The sequence below is a fragment of the Sinocyclocheilus anshuiensis genome, unplaced genomic scaffold (genome assembly GCF_001515605.1).
Source record: "Sinocyclocheilus anshuiensis isolate Anshui unplaced genomic scaffold, SAMN03320099.WGS_v1.1 scaffold670, whole genome shotgun sequence".
NCBI classification, from domain to species: Eukaryota; Metazoa; Chordata; class Actinopteri; order Cypriniformes; family Cyprinidae; genus Sinocyclocheilus; species Sinocyclocheilus anshuiensis.
This window is the reverse complement of record NW_015546062.1, coordinates 357,314-378,511: the sequence shown is the minus strand read 5'-3', so window position 1 is coordinate 378,511 and position 21,198 is coordinate 357,314. Positions and strand designations below refer to the sequence as shown.

General features: G+C 35.8%; 2 protein-coding genes across 5 annotated transcripts in view; one reads left to right on the top strand and one right to left on the bottom strand.

Moving 5' to 3' along the window:
* Positions 1-53: 53 nt before the first annotated feature.
* LOC107699501 (dysbindin-A-like) lies at positions 54-14,629 on the bottom strand. 3 transcript variants are annotated; one of them, XM_016500760.1, is made up of 10 exons: positions 14,212-14,629; positions 13,514-13,567; positions 12,818-12,868; positions 12,603-12,663; positions 12,378-12,510; positions 10,843-10,975; positions 10,051-10,073; positions 3,676-3,831; positions 2,926-3,069; positions 54-831 (listed from the first exon to the last, which is right to left on the bottom strand). In XM_016500760.1, exons 1-10 carry the CDS (start codon positions 14,265-14,267, stop codon positions 551-553), a joined length of 1,092 nt encoding a protein of 363 aa, XP_016356246.1. In that variant the 5' UTR covers positions 14,268-14,629; the 3' UTR covers positions 54-550. The 3 variants fall into 3 exon arrangements, with proteins under 3 accessions (XP_016356246.1, XP_016356248.1, XP_016356247.1); XM_016500762.1 differs by having other exon boundaries at positions 2,926-3,060; XM_016500761.1 differs by having other exon boundaries at positions 12,818-12,865.
* Positions 14,630-15,009: 380 nt separating this feature from the next.
* The window catches only part of mylipb (myosin regulatory light chain interacting protein b), a 7,703-nt gene continuing 1,514 nt past the window's right edge, over positions 15,010-21,198 (top strand). Inside the window, exons 1-6 of one of the 2 annotated variants that reach the window (XM_016500758.1) lie at positions 15,010-15,333; positions 15,906-16,096; positions 19,323-19,508; positions 19,661-19,858; positions 19,953-20,117; positions 20,595-21,012. In XM_016500758.1, the coding sequence (XP_016356244.1) occupies positions 15,247-15,333; positions 15,906-16,096; positions 19,323-19,508; positions 19,661-19,858; positions 19,953-20,117; positions 20,595-21,012 (1,245 nt within the window). In that variant the 5' untranslated portion in view covers positions 15,010-15,246. The remainder of the gene's footprint in view (positions 15,334-15,905; positions 16,097-19,322; positions 19,509-19,660; positions 19,859-19,952; positions 20,118-20,594; positions 21,013-21,198) is intronic. The other variant, XM_016500759.1, reaches the window with a different exon arrangement.

Here is a 21,198-nt window from a genome sequence, read left to right as displayed (position 1 = left end):
GTTGATTTTAATATTTAGTATATATTAACATTAACTGGACAAGTCTATGCCTTAGATCACTATGATATGAAATATCAGTTCTACATTGAGACTGTCTTTGAGGCCCCTCTTATTTCAAGGTATATTTATTTTATTTCAGAGTCTTTCAATCGGCTCAATCATGTCATATGCAAATGAGCGCCGCATTACAAATTCATGCAACATACATCAGGGATATTAGCGGGAACACTGTAAAATGTTTATTATTATATAATTCTGATGCAATAGGTAATACGAAGAATTGTGTCATACACTGAGTTGATTTTTTGTATTGGGAAAGAATAAAACAAAAATCACAGCGCTAAGAGTCAGAAAGAGGTGCTCTCTAGGCTGAGCACAAACAGCGTTCTATAAGGCTCCAAAATCTTCATCTCAAAGTGTCGCATTAAGCCATGAAGAAACATCTGGCTGGTTTTCAGCACTCCTTCTGTCTGGGCCTTGATGTAAAACAGGTTTTCATCTAGAAACCAAATTAAACGAGTGCGTTTGCCATCCGTGGCCACTAGGGGGCCTATGTGTCACTGTCGTCTGAGCTTTTGAGCGGCTCTGTTTCTGGGAGGCCCATGAGGGCTGTGTCGGCATGTACCTCCTCCTCATCTGACTGGACCAGTGGAGAGTCTCCGCTGCAGCTCTCCTCGCTGGCATCCTCTTCATCCGGACCCTCGGTCACGCCGCTGATGGTGTCGGTGCAGGAGGTGGAGACGGAGGAGATGGTGTACCGTAGCTCTGTCTGTGAGGGCACCTTTAGGCTGATCTCTGAGGGGGACGAGCCAGGCTCCAGAGCCGGACCACCTGCAGAACAGATAGAACAAGGGTAAAATGTGTCACGCCATCTATTTCAGAATATTAACTAGTCCTGAAGTGCAGTCGCAACCTTGAATACTTGAATGCTATGAGAGACACGGTAGGAGTCTAATGTGTTCACAGTCATTTGACTCATTCAGACACAAATCTGCACCATTTCCTTTCACATTTTCTGAGTATCTGCAGTATTTAGTGGAATGATAAAACTAGTTTAGGATGGAGTAAAAATCAGTACTATAGCACTTCATTAATCATTCAGATTTGGTGCTCAAGAAACATTTCTTGCGCTGCTTAATATTTTTGTGGAAACTGCTATACAATTTCTTTTTTCAGAATTCAGAATGATGAATATAAAAAAAATCTGATAATTTTTGAAACATTATAAAATGTCTTTACTGTCACTTTTGATCAATTTTATTAGTGCTGGAATAAGTAGAAATTAATATCCATTTTTCATAACATTATAAAGTGCTACAACAACTGATTTTGGTTTTAGTGTTTAATATTTAATTTATTTGGACAAACTAGTATAGAACTTTAATATTAGTGTATTCTAATCCTGAGGGGAGGAAACTTTAATTCTGATCAGACAGCTCAAACTGAAATGGATCTGCATAAAGTCCTGTTTTAAAACACATTTCCAAATGTGGTTTGAGTCAGGTACGTCCTAAAATCTGATTGTGACTTTGGATTTGATTGTGCTAGTGTGAACAAATCCAAACACATTAAAACAAATTCAGGTTTTGTTCTGCAAGTTTTTGGTTTTTGTTTCTTCCCACAAGCCATCTCTATTATGAACACTAAACACTCCCCAATAAAGACTCCATAGTACATAAATTCTACTGAGTGCAATATGTTCTATATACACTTATTTATGCCACCTAATTTTTTTGCTACATTTTCTATTTATATACCTGCACAAGCAACATATCTCTGCACCACCACTGTCCTATTTTTTCCCATGTAAATAACAGTGGTCGACCGATATATCGCCAAGGCCGATATTTGGCATTTTTCAAATATTGGCATCGGCCGATACGTTTTTTTGTTTGGCCGATGCGTTCGAGGCGGGACTTTTATTTTGACGGCGCACCAGACTTTTATTTTGATGGCGCTGAGAGCAGCAGCGCCTGAGCACACAGTGCTCACATTCTCCCTCTTGTTCGCCGTTGTGTTAACAGTTCTGTCTAATACGGATAGAAGTCTGTCTAATAATCCGATAGAACTGTTAAACAAAGGAATTAAAATGTATACAAAAAGTATTATAGTAATAGAAAGGCAAACATAATACTTTCTTGTTTGCCGTCAGCATTCAGCAAATACGCATTTACATAATTTAAACAAATCTTTGAATGGTAAATTAAAATTTAATTTCACAAACCTTGCAAATTTAGTCGAATCCAGTTGTGAGATCTTGTGAAGTGTGCATGTGACCTGCATGATCGCGTGTAATCTGCGTGACTTTCGGTCTGTGCAAATTGAATGCTTTAAACATTAAATTCGTGATTTCAAATTATGCTGCGCTTTATGCATTTGCCCTTTATTTGAAAAAAATATGATTCCCAATGCACACAAACTTCCCAGAATACCGAGTGCTCTGTTGGTTACAGTTTACTTCCTTTTTAATTATATTTTATTAAATATTTATTTATTTGTGAAAAATACTTTGTCATCTAAAGTATAAGTATGTTTATTTTACAAATTTATTTTTTTATACATTTTCAAATAAAATTTCTTAAATATTAATGAAAATAAATACAATTATATCGGCTTTATATCGGCCATCGGCCACCCAGCTTTCCAAGATATCGGCATCGGCTGTCAAAAAAAAAACAATATCGGTCGACCACTAGTAAATAACAACTTGTACATATAATTGTGTAAACTGTTTTTTATCTTGGATTTCAGTGAGGTCCTGGGATTTCCAGTGCCACAACAAATTCCTTGTCTGTGAGCACACTTTGCCAATAAAACTGATTCTGATTTTTGCACATTAGTTATTTTTGTGTTTGTTCTATAATAAACATGAAAAAAAAAAGCAAGCAAACATGAAATCAAGTTTCATTAAAAGCAAAGCCCAACCTGTGTCAGGAGACTGAGTGCTGCTCTCTTCCCCTACGGAGCTGAGGAAGACATCGAGAGCCTCATGATCGGACACATCCGTGAGATCCATTTGTTCCAGGAGGTCAACATTCACCTCCATTGAGGACATACTGCCTATTGGATCTGCCCCAGAGAAAGAAAGAAACCTTCATTTTGTGAACTCTAACACCAAACCAACTGTTCACTTCAAAACATACAGAACAGCAGGTTTAATTCAGGAATACACGAGCAATACAGTGAATAGATTGACACATGAACGGAGGAGCCTAGGACAAAGTAGATGTCCTGAAGAATGAGGGATGCAGGGGAAAGCATAGAGTACCTCACACATCAGCGCAGCATTAAGGCAGCAGAGAGGAAAGAGAAGACCATCAGTTTAGCATCAACATCCTTGCACAAGCGCTTTAACCGCCCATTTAACATAGTAACAGTATGTTTAAATATGCATGAAGGGAAGGACACAGCCCTGAGCAGCACATCATATAGAGTGGCTGTGATTCAAACTATTTTGCTGTTATTTTCTGAAGTTTACTAAGAAAAACAGAACAATCGCATTTTGAATTCTAAAACACTGTTTACTGTCATATGTGTTTGCCACTAAACACATAAGACACTACACAAGGAGAGTAAAGATGGAAAGAAAAAGGGTTGTTAAGGGTTGTTATGAATCAATTTCAGACATTTGAACAAGTATGTGCAGAAGTGGTCCTTCGAAATTAAGTAACTGACCTCTCCTGTCGGTGATCTGGAGGTATCCTGTGGAGAGGTACTGCTCCATGTCTTGCTGAAATGCCTCTTCAAAGTACTTCTGCCGCTCCTTTAGCTTGACCTGCTGCACATGCTCCATCTCCAGCACTTTCTGGCCATGTTCTGTATCGAGCTCCACTAAAGAGAGACATAAAACACCAAGTAGGTTACAAAATGACAGAGAGAAAGAGAGAGAGATGGGGGATGGAAGCACAAAATGAACTGAAAGTGGATTAACCCTCAGAGAATTGATGCAGAAACATGCAACATTTGCTTATAGCAATTAAATAGTATTTAAATTAACTTATTAAATTATAATGAATAAAAATGATCATTTTCATTTCTCACCGCTCACCAAGGTTGCATTTATTTGATGAAGCTTTAGTAAAACTGTAATATTGTGAAATATTATTACAATTTAAAAATAATTGTTTTCTATTTGAATACAGTAATTTATTTCCGTGAAGCTGAATTTTTATCAGCCATTACTCAAGTCTCTTCAGAAATCCTTTTAATTTCATGCTCAAGAAACATTTCTTATATTATCGTATTTGAAATTGGTTGTGCTGTTTAATATTTTTTTTAGAAACTGATTTTTCAAGATTCTTTGATGAACAGAAAGTTCAAAAGAACATTTATTTGAAATATTATTTATTTCTAACAATGTAAAAATCTTTGATCAATCACTTTTGAACCGTAGTGTTCTTATATCACTTTTGTTTTATAATTATAACAGCACTGAAATGTTGAACTCTTGAAACCCCAGTGTTTCAAGAACATAAACATGTTTTTTAACCCGTTGCCTTCTAAAAACACATTTAAAGATATAATATTCTCTGAGATCTCTGGAATTAAACTGCCCAACACCACACACAAATTTTCCAATATCAACACAATACTAGCTCCAATATCTGCCTGATATGCATTTCCCAAGACACTTTGCAAATATCTAAACCAAACCTCTGACATCTGAACTTCAAGATAACATCGCATACATTGTCAAACATGAAGTTGATGCAAGCAGATTTAAAATGAACTGATTATTTATGTATTATCAAGACACTAGTTTAGCAATGATATTTGGTTGACACTTCTGTGATGCCATCTACGGTAATAACCTGCTTCAACCCCTAACGCTTGTCAAATCGATATTTCACAGCAGGATCATCATTATTCAGTATCTTCACAGTAATAACACTACCTGGTTTTAGGAGTAAAAAAAATCTATTTGTTTTGATTTTATGCTAATTTAATGTTAATATAAATATTGGCTTGATGTTAATGACAATAGCATAACTATTTTTCTCAGTCAATATTAAGATTTTAGGCAAAAATGTAACAAAAAAAATCAAAAGTTTGGGTCAGTAAGATTTTTTTAGAAGCCAGTAACTTCTTATGCTCACCAAGGCTGCAATTAAGCTAACTGTTTTCTACTTTATAGATTTTAAAATGTAATTTATTTCTGTGATGCAAAGGAGCGATTACTCCAGTCTTCAGTGTCACATGATCCTTTAAAATTCATTCTGGTATGCTGATTTGGTGCTCAGTTATTATTGGTACTCAATTACAAATAAAATGTTTCTTTTTTAATGGTAGTGTATCACAGTTTCAACAAAAAGATTAAGCAACACTGTTGTCAACATTGATAATAAGAATAAATTTTTCTTAACAGAAAATAGAAAACAGTTTTTTCACAATATTAATGTTTTTACTGTATTTCTAATCAAATGAATGCAGATTTTGGTGAGCAAAATCTAAATTATACCAAACTCGCCCTGTTGTTTATTTCTAATTACACTTTAATTATTTAATAATTATAGTAGATTACTCAAGTTCAACTAATTTGAAGGGCTCTACATGCATGAAATGGATTTATTATGCCTTTGACGTCACAGATCAGGATAGCTGCTACTGAAAGGACTGGGACTGTTCTTAATACCCCATGAATATAGCTACTTTTTTCTACTTAATGCATTTGAGCTTCAGGTGATTGGCTCAAAAAAAAAAAAAAAAACAGCAGAGCAGCCATGAGCTCCTACGCCATCTGAGCAAGTGCCATTGAGATGAATGGGAATGCTAATGAATAGCTTCCTCTTCCTTGATTGATTCCATGTCCACAAGAACTAAATCATGGATATGGCATGAAAGAACTAAATCTGCGGGGATAAGCTGTGCCTTTCGTCATATTTTCCGTTGCGTGTGTGTGACAGCTAATGATAGATGACGGCACGGGATGAGCCCCAGGCGCTCTGATCACACTTGTCACATCCCCCACACACATTCCTCAGGAAAGAAGAAAACATGTTAAGAATGTTTGTGAGGGCCAATGCACAGAAAACCACAGCTGAGACTTCAACAACACAGTTTCATAATCTACTCACTGCAAAGTTTCACTGATGACAATTGTCATAAAATCTCCATCAATCTTCTATTAGGAAAATGGAGCATGAAACAAATATTAGCGGGCTGATCAAAGATGAGGCATCTTGCAGCTAATCAGTGGAGCATCTGGAAGCGGATGGTAATGCAGGTTCAGCCCTAAGGCCAGACAGGCTAATGACTCATTCTAATGAGCTGACCTTCCTCCACACACAGAACAGAACCCCAGAATCCAGCAACAGGAAGAGGAAGCAGAGAGAAGAATGTGCAAACACTGTCTTCTGGACCGACAGATCATTCAACACATGGATGGTTCAGTATCAGTCATCTGTCCAACTGCAGAGCTATAAATAGACTCTGGTTTGTATGAGTAGATCCTTTTCTTACCGTATTTCTTAAACCAAAAGGTTCTTTGTGTCAGAAGCACATAGTAAGAAACATTCCCACTCCCACAAATCAGAAGCTACAACCTTTGAAAATACTGTGGGGATGAAATCATCTTAAAGGTATTCTTAAAGGTTCAAATATGTGTGTGCATTATAGCCACAAGTTTGCACAGCAGCTCTGCAGTTTTAGCAGTGTCTTCTAGACCAGTCCCCACCACAACCACCTCGAGATGTCAAGCAAAAAACACATTCACAGACAAATACCAAATGCTCCTTTAATTTATATTAAAATTCATATCAATTCATACCTAGTTATGTTGTTGTGATGACATCTAATACATAACTGCTCAAATAATTCAAGTGAGAAAATATGAGAAAATAACAAATAAACATACATGCTATATGATGTTAATGACTAATGACAGAAGAAATGATAAAGGCACAATCTTTACTATTAACTATAATAATATAATATAATTACATTATAACAATTTTAAACAATTCTGTCACATACACATTAAAAAAATTGCATCTTGTCCCAACAATGGGACTGATTTCATGTAATTTGTGTTAAGCACTCATTCCATTGTAATATAACGTAATAAAATATTTCTCATTACAGCTAATGATGCCAATACTCTCTAATGAATGCTGAATCTCTGAGATAACTTTATGAGATTGTACTGCTTGAGCCACCTAGAGGTTGCAGATCTAAACCCCAATTTACAAGTCAAAATTGAAGCATGAAGGCATACAAGTTAAGCGAACAGCACTGTGGCTCTTTAAAACATCACATTGCAGTGATGCTCTCCACACACAGCACAGCAGAAATAACCCTAACTTAAAGTTAATAACTACAACAACTTGCTATCCATGACCAGAAGGTCTTTTGCACAGATTTAGAGCAACATTTCTAGATTTGACGTTTTTCATAAAGTCTTTTATAAAAGTTTAATTCTATGCACTGCATAGGCTTGTATTATGATGGCTGGTACTGAAAAGGCATACAGACACAAAAGCCACTGTAGGCATCCTAATCTGTGCTGAAATTCCATTACTAAAGCCTGCCAAACCCAAAGATGACAAACAATGACTGCAAAGCACCAATTCAGATCTCTTGACATACCGCCAGAACTGTGATACATTGGCACATCAAATTAACCTTACAATAAAAGAGTGCCTGGAAACCTACAAGAATCTCTCATGCTGCTGTCCAGAGTTCCCGACGTGGACATTTTGTATTTCTCCTTGAAGAGTGCGGATGTGCTGAAATCAGGACCAATACGCCAGAGACTGCAGTTCAAGTCAATCTGAAGAACGGCTAAATGAACTTCTTATATTCTGCTGCTTGGTTTTATTCCATAAGCAGCTCTTCTATGGCCAGGAATGCTGAGACATTGCCTGCTCAGGGACACAGAGCTAGAGATGCAGCTGGAATGAGGAGGAAAGCAGGGAACGTACCATTCACAAACCTGTAGGGTGAGGGTCTGTGGAAAACTGAGTTTCATGTCAAATATCTGCCTTCATCGCTTTGTGATCTGGGACTGTTCTGCCGATCATATACTGTGTATACTACACTCAACTACACTTATGATTAATGGCACAATTAGCGAACATAACGTCAGTATTAGTATGAATAATCATTAGTTAGTCAGTGCCCAAAAACACTGCAACCTGACAAAGAAGCACATTCACTCTGAAACTCCAGTTAACGATAAATCTATTAAAGCTGCGTTTTACACTGAAAAGCACAGCTCCCTTGCTCACAGACAGGAAAAATGAATTAATAGAAACATAAATAATAATTTTAAAAGCTAAATAAATAAATAATCAAGTATAAGGTGTGAAGTCTTGAGCACACTGCCCACACAAAAGACGAGCCAATCTCAAGCAACACCACCTACGTACCAAAGGAAGTGTTATAAACAGTCTTTACCACTTTCTCAGTGACAAAGACAAGGATGTAAAATAAATGTAAAAAAACAAAACAAATCTTAGTCTTATTCTCAACATTCCTTTCAACAATTACAAAATCTCTAAGCTCAGAAGACCTGAATTTTCTGTAAATAAAGGGCAAGTGAACAATGATTCCTAAAGGCAATTTCTTTTTAGTACAACATCTCTAACTGATACATGGAGGAGCTATGATGATAAAAGCGATTGTTATTTATACTGGACTGTAGGTATGAACAGATGGAGCAGGCAGACTCCCCTTGGAGGTCAGTGTGGAATTAATGGCATCATGAGACCAAATAAAGACAGCAGCAGCCACTCGCTAGAGCAGTTTTGCCCTCCCTGAGGTTAATTAGTGTCGCCTGGGTAATTACTACACAGTTCTTCTCAATGTTGAGCACTAAATCAGCTTCATGCGGTAAATAAAAATGCTAAATAATATACAAAAAGAATAAACTGTGAACTGTTTATCCCTAGTAAACTTACACATCCACCAAATAGACCAATTTAGAGTAGACGTCACAGTTACGTCACTTGCAGCTGCGCGCGCATAGTGGTTGCAGAAAAACACAGGGAACAAGTGGAGGTAAATGGGTAAAATCCATGGAATAAAAGAAAAAAAATATTTTTGTGCCTTTTGATGTCAAGATCGGACTGCAAATAATTTTTATAGAATACTGTCGTCAAAGACGCCATTTGAAGCTAAACGCAGACGTTTAAATGGACATACTATGGATGAAAACTGCTATGATTACTCTACTTTTAAAGCATAAATTCGATTTAAACAATAGGGGACGTATTGTATTAGCCCTACAGTTACAGCATTAAATATTATTTAAACCTTACTATTAGAAATATTATTTAAACCTTACTATTAACATTTTTACATAACATTTGTTTATTTTATCTCACAATTCTAACTTTTTTTTTCGCAAATGCAAGTTTATAGCTCCTAATTCGGACTTTATAACTCGACTAACTCAAAAATAGTGAGTTTGTCAAATCTGAGGGAAAAAAGCCAAAAGAGCCGAGGGGAAAAGAGAATGACGAGCTGTTTTTCCTCATTAGAATTGTGAGATATAATCTCGGAACTGCGAGAATAAAGTCAGAATTTTTTTTTTTTAAGTGTATTTCTGCGATGAAAACACAGAAATATATTTCTGAATATTCAGCAGCCATTACTCCAGTTCTCAGTGTCACATGATCCTACAGAAATCACTCTAATATACTAATTTGGTGCTTAAATATTTAATTTTATTGTTAGCAATGTTATCAAGAACCATGCTGCCATTTTTTTTGTTTTGTTTTGTGGAATCCATGATCCGTTTCTTTATATTTATTCTTTGATGAATATAAAGTTAAAAATAATATCATTTGAAATTTGTTTGTAACAATGTTAAAGTTGTACTGTCACTTTTGATCAATTTAATGCATCCTTGTTGGGAAAAAGTATGAATTTATTTTAATTTTCAATTTTTTAAAAATTTATTGAAAAAAAAATTATAAATAAATTTTAGAATTATAAATAAAACAAACAAATGTTATAACAATTTGTGAACATATATTATCTACATATTAGTATTAGCTGTGGAGGTTGGCAGGTTATGCTTTTTGGGATTTAAAAAATTATATTTCTTACCTTTGAAAGACTCAAGCTCTTTCCTAGAAAACAAATAAAGGGGGGTTACATTAACGAATAAATATATAGCCAACTACACAGCACACGATCTCACCAGATGTCACATTAAGTCCGCCCCATTTAAAACAGACCCAGATTCCTGAGATAAAGAGGCTGCAACATTTCACTGGCACTGACAACTTTTGCATCTGTGTGTTTGTAGTAATGAAAACCCACACGCAGAAGCAAAAGGTCACTGAGAACTGAGCCCAGCTGCTTTCCAACTCACTGGGCAAAGCCAGAGATGTATGATTTAGCTGCAGGCTGAAACAGTAAGAGCACGCACCATCAAAAGAACCACAGATGCCTGTAAGATTACACAATACACATACATGCTTTCCTTTAGCCTATATTTTGTTTGTGGTTTTCATAGAGTACAAGGATATTTGGGTGTTTTCAATAAAACGTATATGTATACACGTATACGTGTGGTTATTCACTGCTTCTGTGCAAATCTTCAAAACACACTGTGGGAAGTTGCATTGTAATGATGAACAATCTAAACAGCAGGTGTCATATTGCTTTTTCCACAGACTCTTATTCAATACGGATGCTCTAATATGTCCTCAATATTGCCAGCGTGCAAAATATGTCCAAAAGGACACGCTATGTTCTGATCTTTTATTAAGTTAAAGGGGCAAACCCTTGATAGATGGTTCCTTCGTGTTCTGCAGTTATTGTGATTTAATAGACATAAAGGACACATCAAACTGTCTGGGGCTTTATTTAAGAGCAAATCAACACTGTTTTTACCTTTTTTTCTTCTTATAGTTTTCCAGCTGCAGGATCTGAAATTGCTTGAAGCGCTGATGCTCACATTGAGCAGACAAATCCTCGAGATACAGCAGACGACTCTCCATCTCCTCAAAGTCAGCCTCAAGATGAGCTGCGCAAAAGCATGAAAAAGTAATAAGGTTTATGCTAAAGAAAATAATATGTACAGTATAAAAAATGTCAAAGCCCCTATGAATGTGTCCATCCTATCAAACTGGAACCATATACCATTACTACTAGCTACTGAGTTCTACAGTTCTGATTTAGGATGCAAGGTATGGTGACATTTTGTCATTTCCATTAACAAAAGTACATTTCGTCTGTATAGTCAGTAATACATAAAGGCAAATTGTTTGGTGTCAGTGTGAGTTTGCACAGAGGCAGGACTTCATACAGCTACATAACACCACCAAGTGGCAATACAAAAAAGTGCCCTTGATATAAATCCATTAGAATTTACAGTTCTTTCTGAATTCGAGCTCTGAAACCTCTGACAGAATGTAATATGTCATATCTGCTTTGATTGGAAAGAAGGTGGAAGAGGAGGAGGTATTAACACTTGATTACTTCATGCATATAAAGTACAGTACTGTTTTATTAACCATTAAATTGATTAAAAGTGACGGCAAAGACATTTACAATGTTTCAAATGATTTCTATTTCCAATAAATGCTGTTCTTTTGAATCTTCTATTCATGAAAGAGTCCAGAAAAATGCATCACAGTTTGACTAACTACAGGTAGCCTACATACAGTATTACACAGAAAACTTCTTTTGTCCAAAACTCTACAAAAGAAAACACAGCAAAAAGAGCTTATAACAAATGAACGATCAGAGCAACCACTAGACTTTATCTGGCTATTGTTTAGTCTCCGGCTACACAATACATTTTGTAAGGGAGCCAAGTCTGAAGATTAATGCCTGAAGCCAATAGGTGCAATGTTACAGCATGAACAACAGCGACTGACATCAGCAGATGGAGCTCCACAGGAATCACTCTCATTACCGCCCTGTATCACAGTTACACACAGAGTGTGAAGCTTTGTACGCAGACAAATGCTTTGCAAAGGCAGTCAAGGTGATCTGATTTCTCTACTGTCACAGTAAAAGCTCAATTTAAGGCCAGATAAGATAGATAAATATAAAAAATAGTTTATATAACTTTATTTCAAGTTTTCTGAACTGATCGTAGATTTGCATGAGGAACATGTGGAAATTTAGGTCATTATTCACTGATAATCCTTCCTTACACAGCAGCTCATGTTATATTATATTCAAATTTGGCAAGACAGGAGAGATTGTGTCAGCTGGGGATTAAGATTCAATACATGGAAGTACAAATGAGCTTTGAGAACTATGGCAGAAGGGAAGATTTGTCCGTGAATCCAAATGAGCCGTTTAAAACTAAGGTAATATTAATAACCTCCTTCTCTAACGGTAGGCCTGGATGAATATCTCAGATTTGTCATTGATTAAGATTCTTATCGCGCGATGACTGTTTGTGAAAGTCTCACCGATACGTGAGGTGACAGTCTCCAGGTCTGAGAGGAAAGCAGGGATCTGCTGCAGCTGTTCCTGCAGCTCCAGCACTGCTCCTCGTCTCTTCTCCCAGTGTGCAGACAGCATCACGACTTCCCCGTCCACCGTCTGACAGACAGAGACAAGCAGAGTTGAGTTTAGTTACCATAGTTACAGCACCACAATCCCTCAACTGTACAGAGTTGGATGTGTGAACTTACTTCCCCGGCCTTAGCACACTCTTTAGCCCGTTTATGAAGAGCCACCCAAGTGTCTTCATATCTGGTGAAGACAATGGCCATACATTTCAAAACATGGTCATGAATACATTTATCAACTTCAGGTATTTATGAAAATATTCCCTTGACTCTTTAAATGGATTCCACTGCACTGACATTAAACAAAAAAAAAAACAAAAAAAAGTAAAGTAACTTACCGACTGAGCAACTCGACTCCAGCGGAATATTGTGGAAAGTATTCATCTCTTCTGGGAGAATATATACATAATAAAATACATACATACATAAAATAAATATTAAATATAATACTAAAAACATACAAAAATGTCAAAGATGAGACATACAATTTTGGTGTTTGCATTTTATACATAGAAAGCATATTATGTGACGAAAGTGTCAAATATTTCAGGGTAACATATAAATTTATGTTAAAATGAAACAACATACTTATTCTGACCTATACTTATTAAACTATATAAAGAAAATGTGATCAGACTAAATTTGATTGTATTTTAATTAATTAAAACGTCTTGCTGACAAATTGGTCGAACTTTGCAGTTTGAAGGATCGTGGAAAAGATTCGTAAAGATTTAAAATTACAATTAATTAGTTTTGGAGATTGTACTGTGATCCTTATAGAGTCTTTTAATGTAATTTAATAGTTCCTGCTCTAAATATGCCTGAAAAGGTTATTAGATATTGCATGACATTTTAGTGGGTGTCTTCTGTAAATCATGATAAAAATGTATGATAGTCATAATTTAATTTGTTGCTCAGAAAAAAATAAAACATGACATTAAAGCTGTAATAAACTTTATTTATATTTATTATATTATATTATATTATACTATACAGTATATACACTGAGAGGTTTTAAACTTGCTATAGCTTACCTTTGTTTCTTCTTCACTTTCGACTCCTTGGATTTGTCACTTAAGGTCTTGATTCTGAAAAGTGTTAAAATATGATACAGTAAATATCTAAATAATACGCCAAAGTACAAAAGTACTATATTGCATTTGTGTTCGATTACTTAAATATGTTTAAGTTTGTTCGGTTTATTACTGCACCCATTTATTAATGCACCCACTGTCATTTGGAAACATTTACGTTGACACCGTGTTAAAAAGAAAAATGTTTTATATGAGAAAAGTGTCATAAAACGCAGAAATACTGTCTCGCCCATCACATGACGGTCAGCTGGAAGTTATTAGTACAATTCCAGGTTGCAGTTGTTAGCATGCGGCTAACTTGACAACACTGAACATCTCGAATGTGTCCCTCATCCCATAAAAATACATTATTAAATACACTTTATTTTATACCCATTAGTTTTATTTGTTTTGTGAATATCCAAGACAAAAACAAACTACACACTTTGCTGTAAGTGAGATGATTAGCAGGCTAATTAGCTAGCATCCATTTCTCGGCTCTCCGCTGAATAGTGGACACTCTCGTGAGGAAGCCAAAGCACAAGTTGTGTGAATATTGTGTAATACCTGTACAGGTTCGAAAGGTCACATAATTTTGCTACCTCAACATCTTATTAAGACCCCAGAGGTATGAAAGCAGCCAGGCGGTAAATACATACCCTGATGTGAAGTCCTGCTGCACCGTTTGCAGTCTCTCTCTGAAATTCTCAAACATGTCCTTGAGCTGCTTTAATCCTTCTATGCATGCATGGAGGACATTTAGATTAGATCTGTGTTTGCTTACAGTCTTTCACAAGGGCTTCAGTCATCCTTTGTCAGATGACAATGTCCTAATGTCCCGTTGTGGGCTTTGCTCCGTCGGACAATGTCTGTAGGACTAACTTAGTTGGCTTATTCATGCAGCCACTGTTTTGTCTTCTCAATGATCAACTGTGGATTTGGATCACTATATTATTTTCACACCTAGTTTGTCTGAAGTTAAAAATATTATTTCTCGTTGTCCGTCGGATAGCTGTACTAACGTGATCCCTTCCTGTACTAGTTAAACACACGCCCCCTAAAACTGAGCGTGAACGTGACTGAGGGGTTGTTCAGCGATTCTCTAATTCATTACAGCGAATCGGTTCAGTACACTTTTCGTTTCAATGAACCGGTTCAATATATTTATATAAATCTATATTGTTGTCCATATTGTTGTTCAATTGTTTAAATATTATTTGCGTTCAAATGTGAGCTTCATGTTTTTAAAGTATGCCATTTTTTTCAAGTGCTATGCCATTTTTAATGCTATGTGATGATTCAGTATTCTGTGTGTAAAGTCGTTAAAATTCAGTTGTTTCAATCGTAAAATTCATGATTTAAAATTAAGTTGTTTGTAATGTAATGTAAATTGGCATGACCTGTGGAAGACAATTTCACAATTTCGTTTCTCCTTGTACATAAATGGTTGGATGACGGCGAGTATGGAACAAACGCTTTGCGAATCAGTTCGATCGAATCATTAAAAAGAACCCGTTTAAAAGAATGATTCGAAATCGGACAACAGATAACGGAGAGGCGGATCCTTGAGTTGGAGCAGGGCTTCAAAAACCTGCCCTCGCTGGTTTTCCAATGGGGTACGAGCCAGCCTCGTGAGCCACGGGACCTTCTCTCCGCTATCCTGGACTGTGTGTGAAAGAATAACTGCATTCACCATGTTATGCCACATAACTCGTCCGGACTTGGTGGTTCTGGAAGTGGAGGTGGACCCAAAAGCAAATGGAGAGGACATTCTTAATAAGGTGAATGCCGGGAATGCACATTTCAAGTTTAAATTTCAAGTTTAGGTTGTTAAAGTTATCTAATAAATTCTTAATTATCACGTGCTCATTAGCATCATATACAAGACAGCAAATGTAATGTATATCATGAATGTCATGACAAATTACTGTATAGAACACAAAAGTTTGTAATTTTCATCTATTGTTTAAAAATAACGACTTTTATTATTTTAAATTATTTTTTACATTTAAATTATTTAAAGGAATTATTTTAACATGAATTAATTTGCAACATTTGTGACTTTCTACTGCAAGAAATTCACTATTATGGAAAACTCTAGACTACACACAAAGATTGTAAGAACTCATCCTCATTCTTTTGTATAATTTTTTGTGCATCAGCAATTTACTTTGAAAACAGATGTTCTCTCATACCATATTACACTTCAAAAGTCCCTCTTATGTAATATGTCTTGTCTTTCTAAAGGAGGAGGGGTGCTAAGAGCCCAAGTCCCAGCATTTTTTAGATCAAAGCGCACATACTTATTCATCCAAAAAATGACCATTTAATGTTTTTTTTTTTTAATGTACAGATATGTCGGAAAATGGGAATCATCGAGGTAGATTATTTTGGACTTCAGTTCACCGGTACAAAAGGAGAGATTTTATGGATGAATCTCAGAAACAGGATTTCTCAACAAGTGGACTGCCTGTCTCCCTGCAGACTGAGGCTGCGAGTCAAGTTTTTTGTTGAGCCACATCTAATCCTGCAAGAGCAAACCAGGTGAAACTCTACCAAAGTGAATATAAGTTGTAATATTCTATCTTAGTGCTCATAGTTTGTGCATAATTATGCACAGAACATAGTTTTTCCATTATTGCAAAAAAAAAAAAAGGATCTGTCTGTTGCTGCAGTCTTTGAGGTTTCACATTTTTGCTCAGCTTGGAGAACTTGAGGCACGTGGATGAGAGTTCTGTTTTTTTTTGGGGTTGTTTTTCTCATGAGTGCAAACAGGAAGCAGCTGCCTATAGTGCTTAAAGTGACACTATATTGTAAAATGCAGTATGCTTCGGTGGTTCTGTTGTTTTGTGTTCTTAACTTTGACCCACATCTCCATGCATCTATTCATATGATGTCTTTCTTTTACCTCTGTGGCAGGGAGTTACCTGTGTACATGTTTGCTCTTGAAACTGGCACTCTTTCAGTTAGGGAGTGCCTCATGTTGGCCTGCTGAAGTAAATAATATTCCTCTGGAGGCTTTTAAGGGACATCTGTGTGTGCATGCTCAAATCTTTACAAATGTTCACTGAAGTTCAATAAAATAAGGCCTAAGCGTTTTGTGGGATGCTCCAGAATACAGTGGTAGTACAGTGTGTTCCCAACTAGAATCTAGTGGAGCTGTTCGGTCACGTCTGATGAGGGCTGTTGGTGGGGATGGGGAGGTGTCAGTATGTCTGATTCTGACTGAGTTGAAACGCACTGTAATGTGATTCTTCCTGTTGCATAATCTTATACAATGGTGGGACAAAATCCAGCTCCCTCTCCATCAGCCTTTGTTATTCTTTCTCAGCCTTTAAATGCATGACTATGTCAACAGATCACTTATTATAGTGCAGGCTGTGGACTTCATTGTCTTATGTTAAAGTGCATATTGGCTTAATAGGCTACTTGTCTTTATGTGATGCAGTACTAATCCAAGTATACTGTACATATGTCATTTGGCAATAGTTTTCATTACATTATTGAAAAGTTTGTAAATGTATTATACTATCTCTTCCCTGTTTTCACATGTACAAGTGATTTATGTGAAGTTATAGAAATATGTGCCAGAAGTCTTGCTTCTGTTACTAAAGTTCACTGGGTTTAGGCTGCTGAGTAAACCTGGCTTCAAGCCAGCTCATTTTTTAGGTTATATAAGTGGGCTGACAGTTCATGAACATTTCTGAGTGATACAACTACATATTATAATGATGATTTAAAAAATGATGATCATGTTATTGTCACACTCTGGCATCTCAATAAACCCTGTAAAGCCTGACATATGAAATAATAGTGAATAGAATAGGTTATGGAACTTTTAGACAAAATATGAAAGAAAATATAAAGTTTTCATATGTTTTGTATCATATTTGATACATCAGGATTGTATGGCTCATATATGTATGAGAATACGGAGCTCACACTCAAGGAGGAAAAAGCACATCAGTTTTATTCAGAGGCCCAAACTGAGAAAAAATATGCACTTTGGTTCAGATGTTGTTATTTATTTGGCCAAAAAGTAAGTTGAAACTCTGATAACGTGTAATGTAGATCAGTGAGATTTATATACCAGTAAAGCAGAATGTTTGCATAAAAATATCAGTTTAATAGAATGCATATAATATCAGTTGTCACTCTATATCTCCCTATAATATGTCTTAGTAAGATGATATTTAAATGCTTAGTTTTATGATGAATAACAGTGCTTATCGCTGGGTGACAAGCTCTTGTAATATGCGGAGAACATTTTGAAAATGACATTAATCAATATAATTTATAATCTTTTTAAACCTAACTATTTTGTACCGTATCCGTGAAATTCTCTAGCCATAAAGGCCATCTCTCCTGGGTTTTCTGCAACCATGATGCGCGCGCATCCTGAATGTTTACAAACCTATAATTGGTCTAAAAGAAACCATTTTAGACTCTGACCTTTCTTCTTTCTACCTTTAAATCAAAATCAAAAACTTTTTTTTTGTCAGTCGTCAATGACTCATTCCTTTTACTAAACTAGTTATACTTCATATTCATATACTTCTCATGTACATAAGATCTCTATAATTACTGAGTCTAAGAAATTATAAAATAAAGTCTAAGAAATTACATAATTAAAAATGCATAGTTATAAATAAATAATTAAAATTATAATATTAAAATAAAATCAGGATTGTATGGCTCATATATGTATGAGAATACGGAGCTCACACTCAAGGAGGAAAAAGCACATCAGTTTTATTCAGAGGCCCAAACTGAGAAAAAATATGCACTTTGGTTCAGATGTTGTTATTTATTTGGCCAAAAAGTAAGTTGAAACTCTGATAACGTGTAATGTAGATCAGTGAGATTTATATACCAGTAAAGCAGAATGTTTGCATAAAAATATCAGTTTAATAGAATGCATATAATATCAGTTGTCACTCTATATCTCCCTATAATATGTCTTAGTAAGATGATATTTAAATGCTTAGTTTTATGACAAAAGCTCTATGGTTTTAATTGTGGGGTCAAACATATAATGCAATGCAATAAACAAACATTCCTAAAAAAAAAAATACAATTAATTGTTCCTCAAAAGCCTGTTGTATCTTAATTGATACATGTATTTTAACATGATTAAATTTTTTTATAGATAATCACATAAACCTAAGTTGCCTCAGTATAGTAAATGTTTATCTTTAAATATTAATAAAAATCTAAAACTTATTCTTGCATTTATTTTATAAAAATCATCAAAGATTTTACAGCAAAAAGACATGTGTGCCATAGCCTGAAGGGGACATTTTTAAAGTATTAACTATTGATCAGAAAGCAGCAAGCATGGATTAGATTGTGTACAACACATTTTTTCAAGTTTTGATCATTGATAGTTTTTTTTAAAGTCCTTAGATATTCACATATCAAATATGATACAACTGCCTTTATGGTTATGAAGTGGAGGTATGAAAGTTTTCTTTTCCCTTAGGGCATGGTTCAGCACATTTCAGTAAGAAGCTGAAGCTTGCTTTATGATTATGTCCACATTTATAGGTTTCAGTTTTCTTGCCTTTTTCTGTGTCTATATTCCATACACTGCATCATCCATTTACTATAAGAAAAATGTAGGAATTTATAAATTTAGGAAAATAATAAAAACTCGTGTGTAAGTATATATACTTGTCTAATGCGCTTCTTTTTCCTAATTGAATAGACTTCACTGTCTTGTTATGAATTATTTATTTAATGTATCCATGTATTTTCTGTTGTTTTGCAGACATTTGTTTCTGATGCACGTGAAAGAAGAGCTTTTCAAAGGAAGCTTGCGATTGGACATGGAGCAGGCGATTGAGCTCTGTGCATTACTGGCTCAGGCAGAGTTTGGAGATCACAACCATAACACAGCCAACTACTGCTACTCCCAGATCTACGGTCAAGACCCTAGCCATGACACCATCAACAAGTAAGACCACCGGAAAGTGTATATTCTCAGTCAGAATAACATCTGTTCTTCCTCCAAATAACACTAAAGTAATTCTTCCTCTGAATGCTGCAGAAAGAAAGTGACTGAGACAGTTTTGTGGAATAACAGTGGTGTCTTTTGTGTTTTTATAGTATTTTTTTGAGGCATAAGTCACTGGAGGGTGTTAGTCAGGCTTCAGCGGAATATCAAGCCCTGCAGCTGGTTTCCTCCCTCAACTACTATGGCGTCGAGTGGCACTCCGCACGTGACTCTGAGGGACAGGAGCTACTCATCGGGGTCGGACCAGAGGGCCTGTTTGTCTGCAAAACAGATTTCACCCCTATTGAAAGGTGCATATGTATGACAACAAAAACAAGAAATGCCGGGTCTTTCAGAGATTTAAAATAAATGTCTATAACATCACCTCTTCATTTTTTCTTTCAGAATCATTTACCCAGTCATTCAAATGGCCACTCAGTCTGGAAGGAATGTGTATGTGACCATTACAAAAGACAGTGAGGACAGCGAGGTTCTTCTTTTTAAGTTCATCAGTCCCAGTGCTGCCAACGGACTATATCGTGCGATCACAGAAATCCATGCCTTCTACAGGTGAATGTCGTTATGATTGTATCAAGCATACTTTAGTAAAGGGATTTCAGAAGAGAATACTATTTTAGCTTTTTTACTGTTCATCCAGGGCTGTTATAGTTTTGAATTCTAATTTAGTTTTTATTTTAAATCTGTCTGACTTTAGTTTTTTTGTTGGTTTTCACTTTTTCATTGTTAGTTTTAGGTTCGTTTTTAAAAAGTTTATTCTAGTTGTATGTTATTTAGCAACAAAAATGTTTTAAAATATTTTCATTTGTTAACAACAATACCAGTGTCTAATTTCTGAATTTTTAACTTAAAGTCATCTTGATGTAAAGATTAGCAGATTTTCTAGTTTGTGTATATTCACAACACCTGCAATACAGAAACTTTATGGGCTCCATTAGTGATCAATACATTAAACATATAAACCATAAAGCAATTTAAAACTATTTCATATCCATTTTTAATTTAACACAATTGAACTTAACTCTTCAGGTGTGACACTGTAACAAGCTCGGTGAAGATGCAATATAGCCGAGACTTCAAGGGTCACCTGGCTTCCCTCTTCCTCAACGAAAGCATTGACCTTGGTAAAAGGTACATCTTTGACATCCAGCGCACATCCAAAGAAGTGTATGACCATGCGCGACGAGCCCTGTTCAATGCAGGGATGGCTGTGACTGGATGTGGGAGTCCGAGAGACGATTGCAGTCTATCTCCACTGAGACAGACAAAAGTTGAAAGGGAGGAACAGACGTGCGTCAGCTGCAGAGAAACTTGCGTTCTGAAGGAGAAGCTCCAAAGGCTACAAGAGGCCCTGACCTGCTCTCTGTGCTGCGAACAGGATATCAATGCTGCGTTCTGTCCTTGTGGACACATGTTCTGCTGCTATAACTGCGCCAGCCAACTTCAGGTGATTATTGTATAATTACTACAAGATTAGTGCTATTTAGAACTATGTATAATACATGTAGGTATGTATATAACTTACAATAATAAACAATATATACTTGTCAAATTCTATCCATGCAGGCTGTGCTAAAGATGACTGTATGTGTGTGTGTGTGTGTGTATATATATATATATATATATATATATA

Bases quoted from the DNA above. Each gene is read 5' to 3' on its own strand.
- LOC107699501 (XM_016500760.1), bottom strand. From the start codon at position 14,267: ATGTTTGAGAATTTCAGAGAGAGACTGCAAACGGTGCAGCAGGACTTC. The intron at 12,869-13,513 runs GTAAGCTATAGC...ATATTCTCCCAG, and splicing joins AAAGTGAAGAAGAAACAAAG to AAGAGATGAATACTTTCCAC. The intron at 12,664-12,817 runs GTAAGTTACTTT...TGTCTTCACCAG, and splicing joins GGAGTCGAGTTGCTCAGTCG to ATATGAAGACACTTGGGTGG.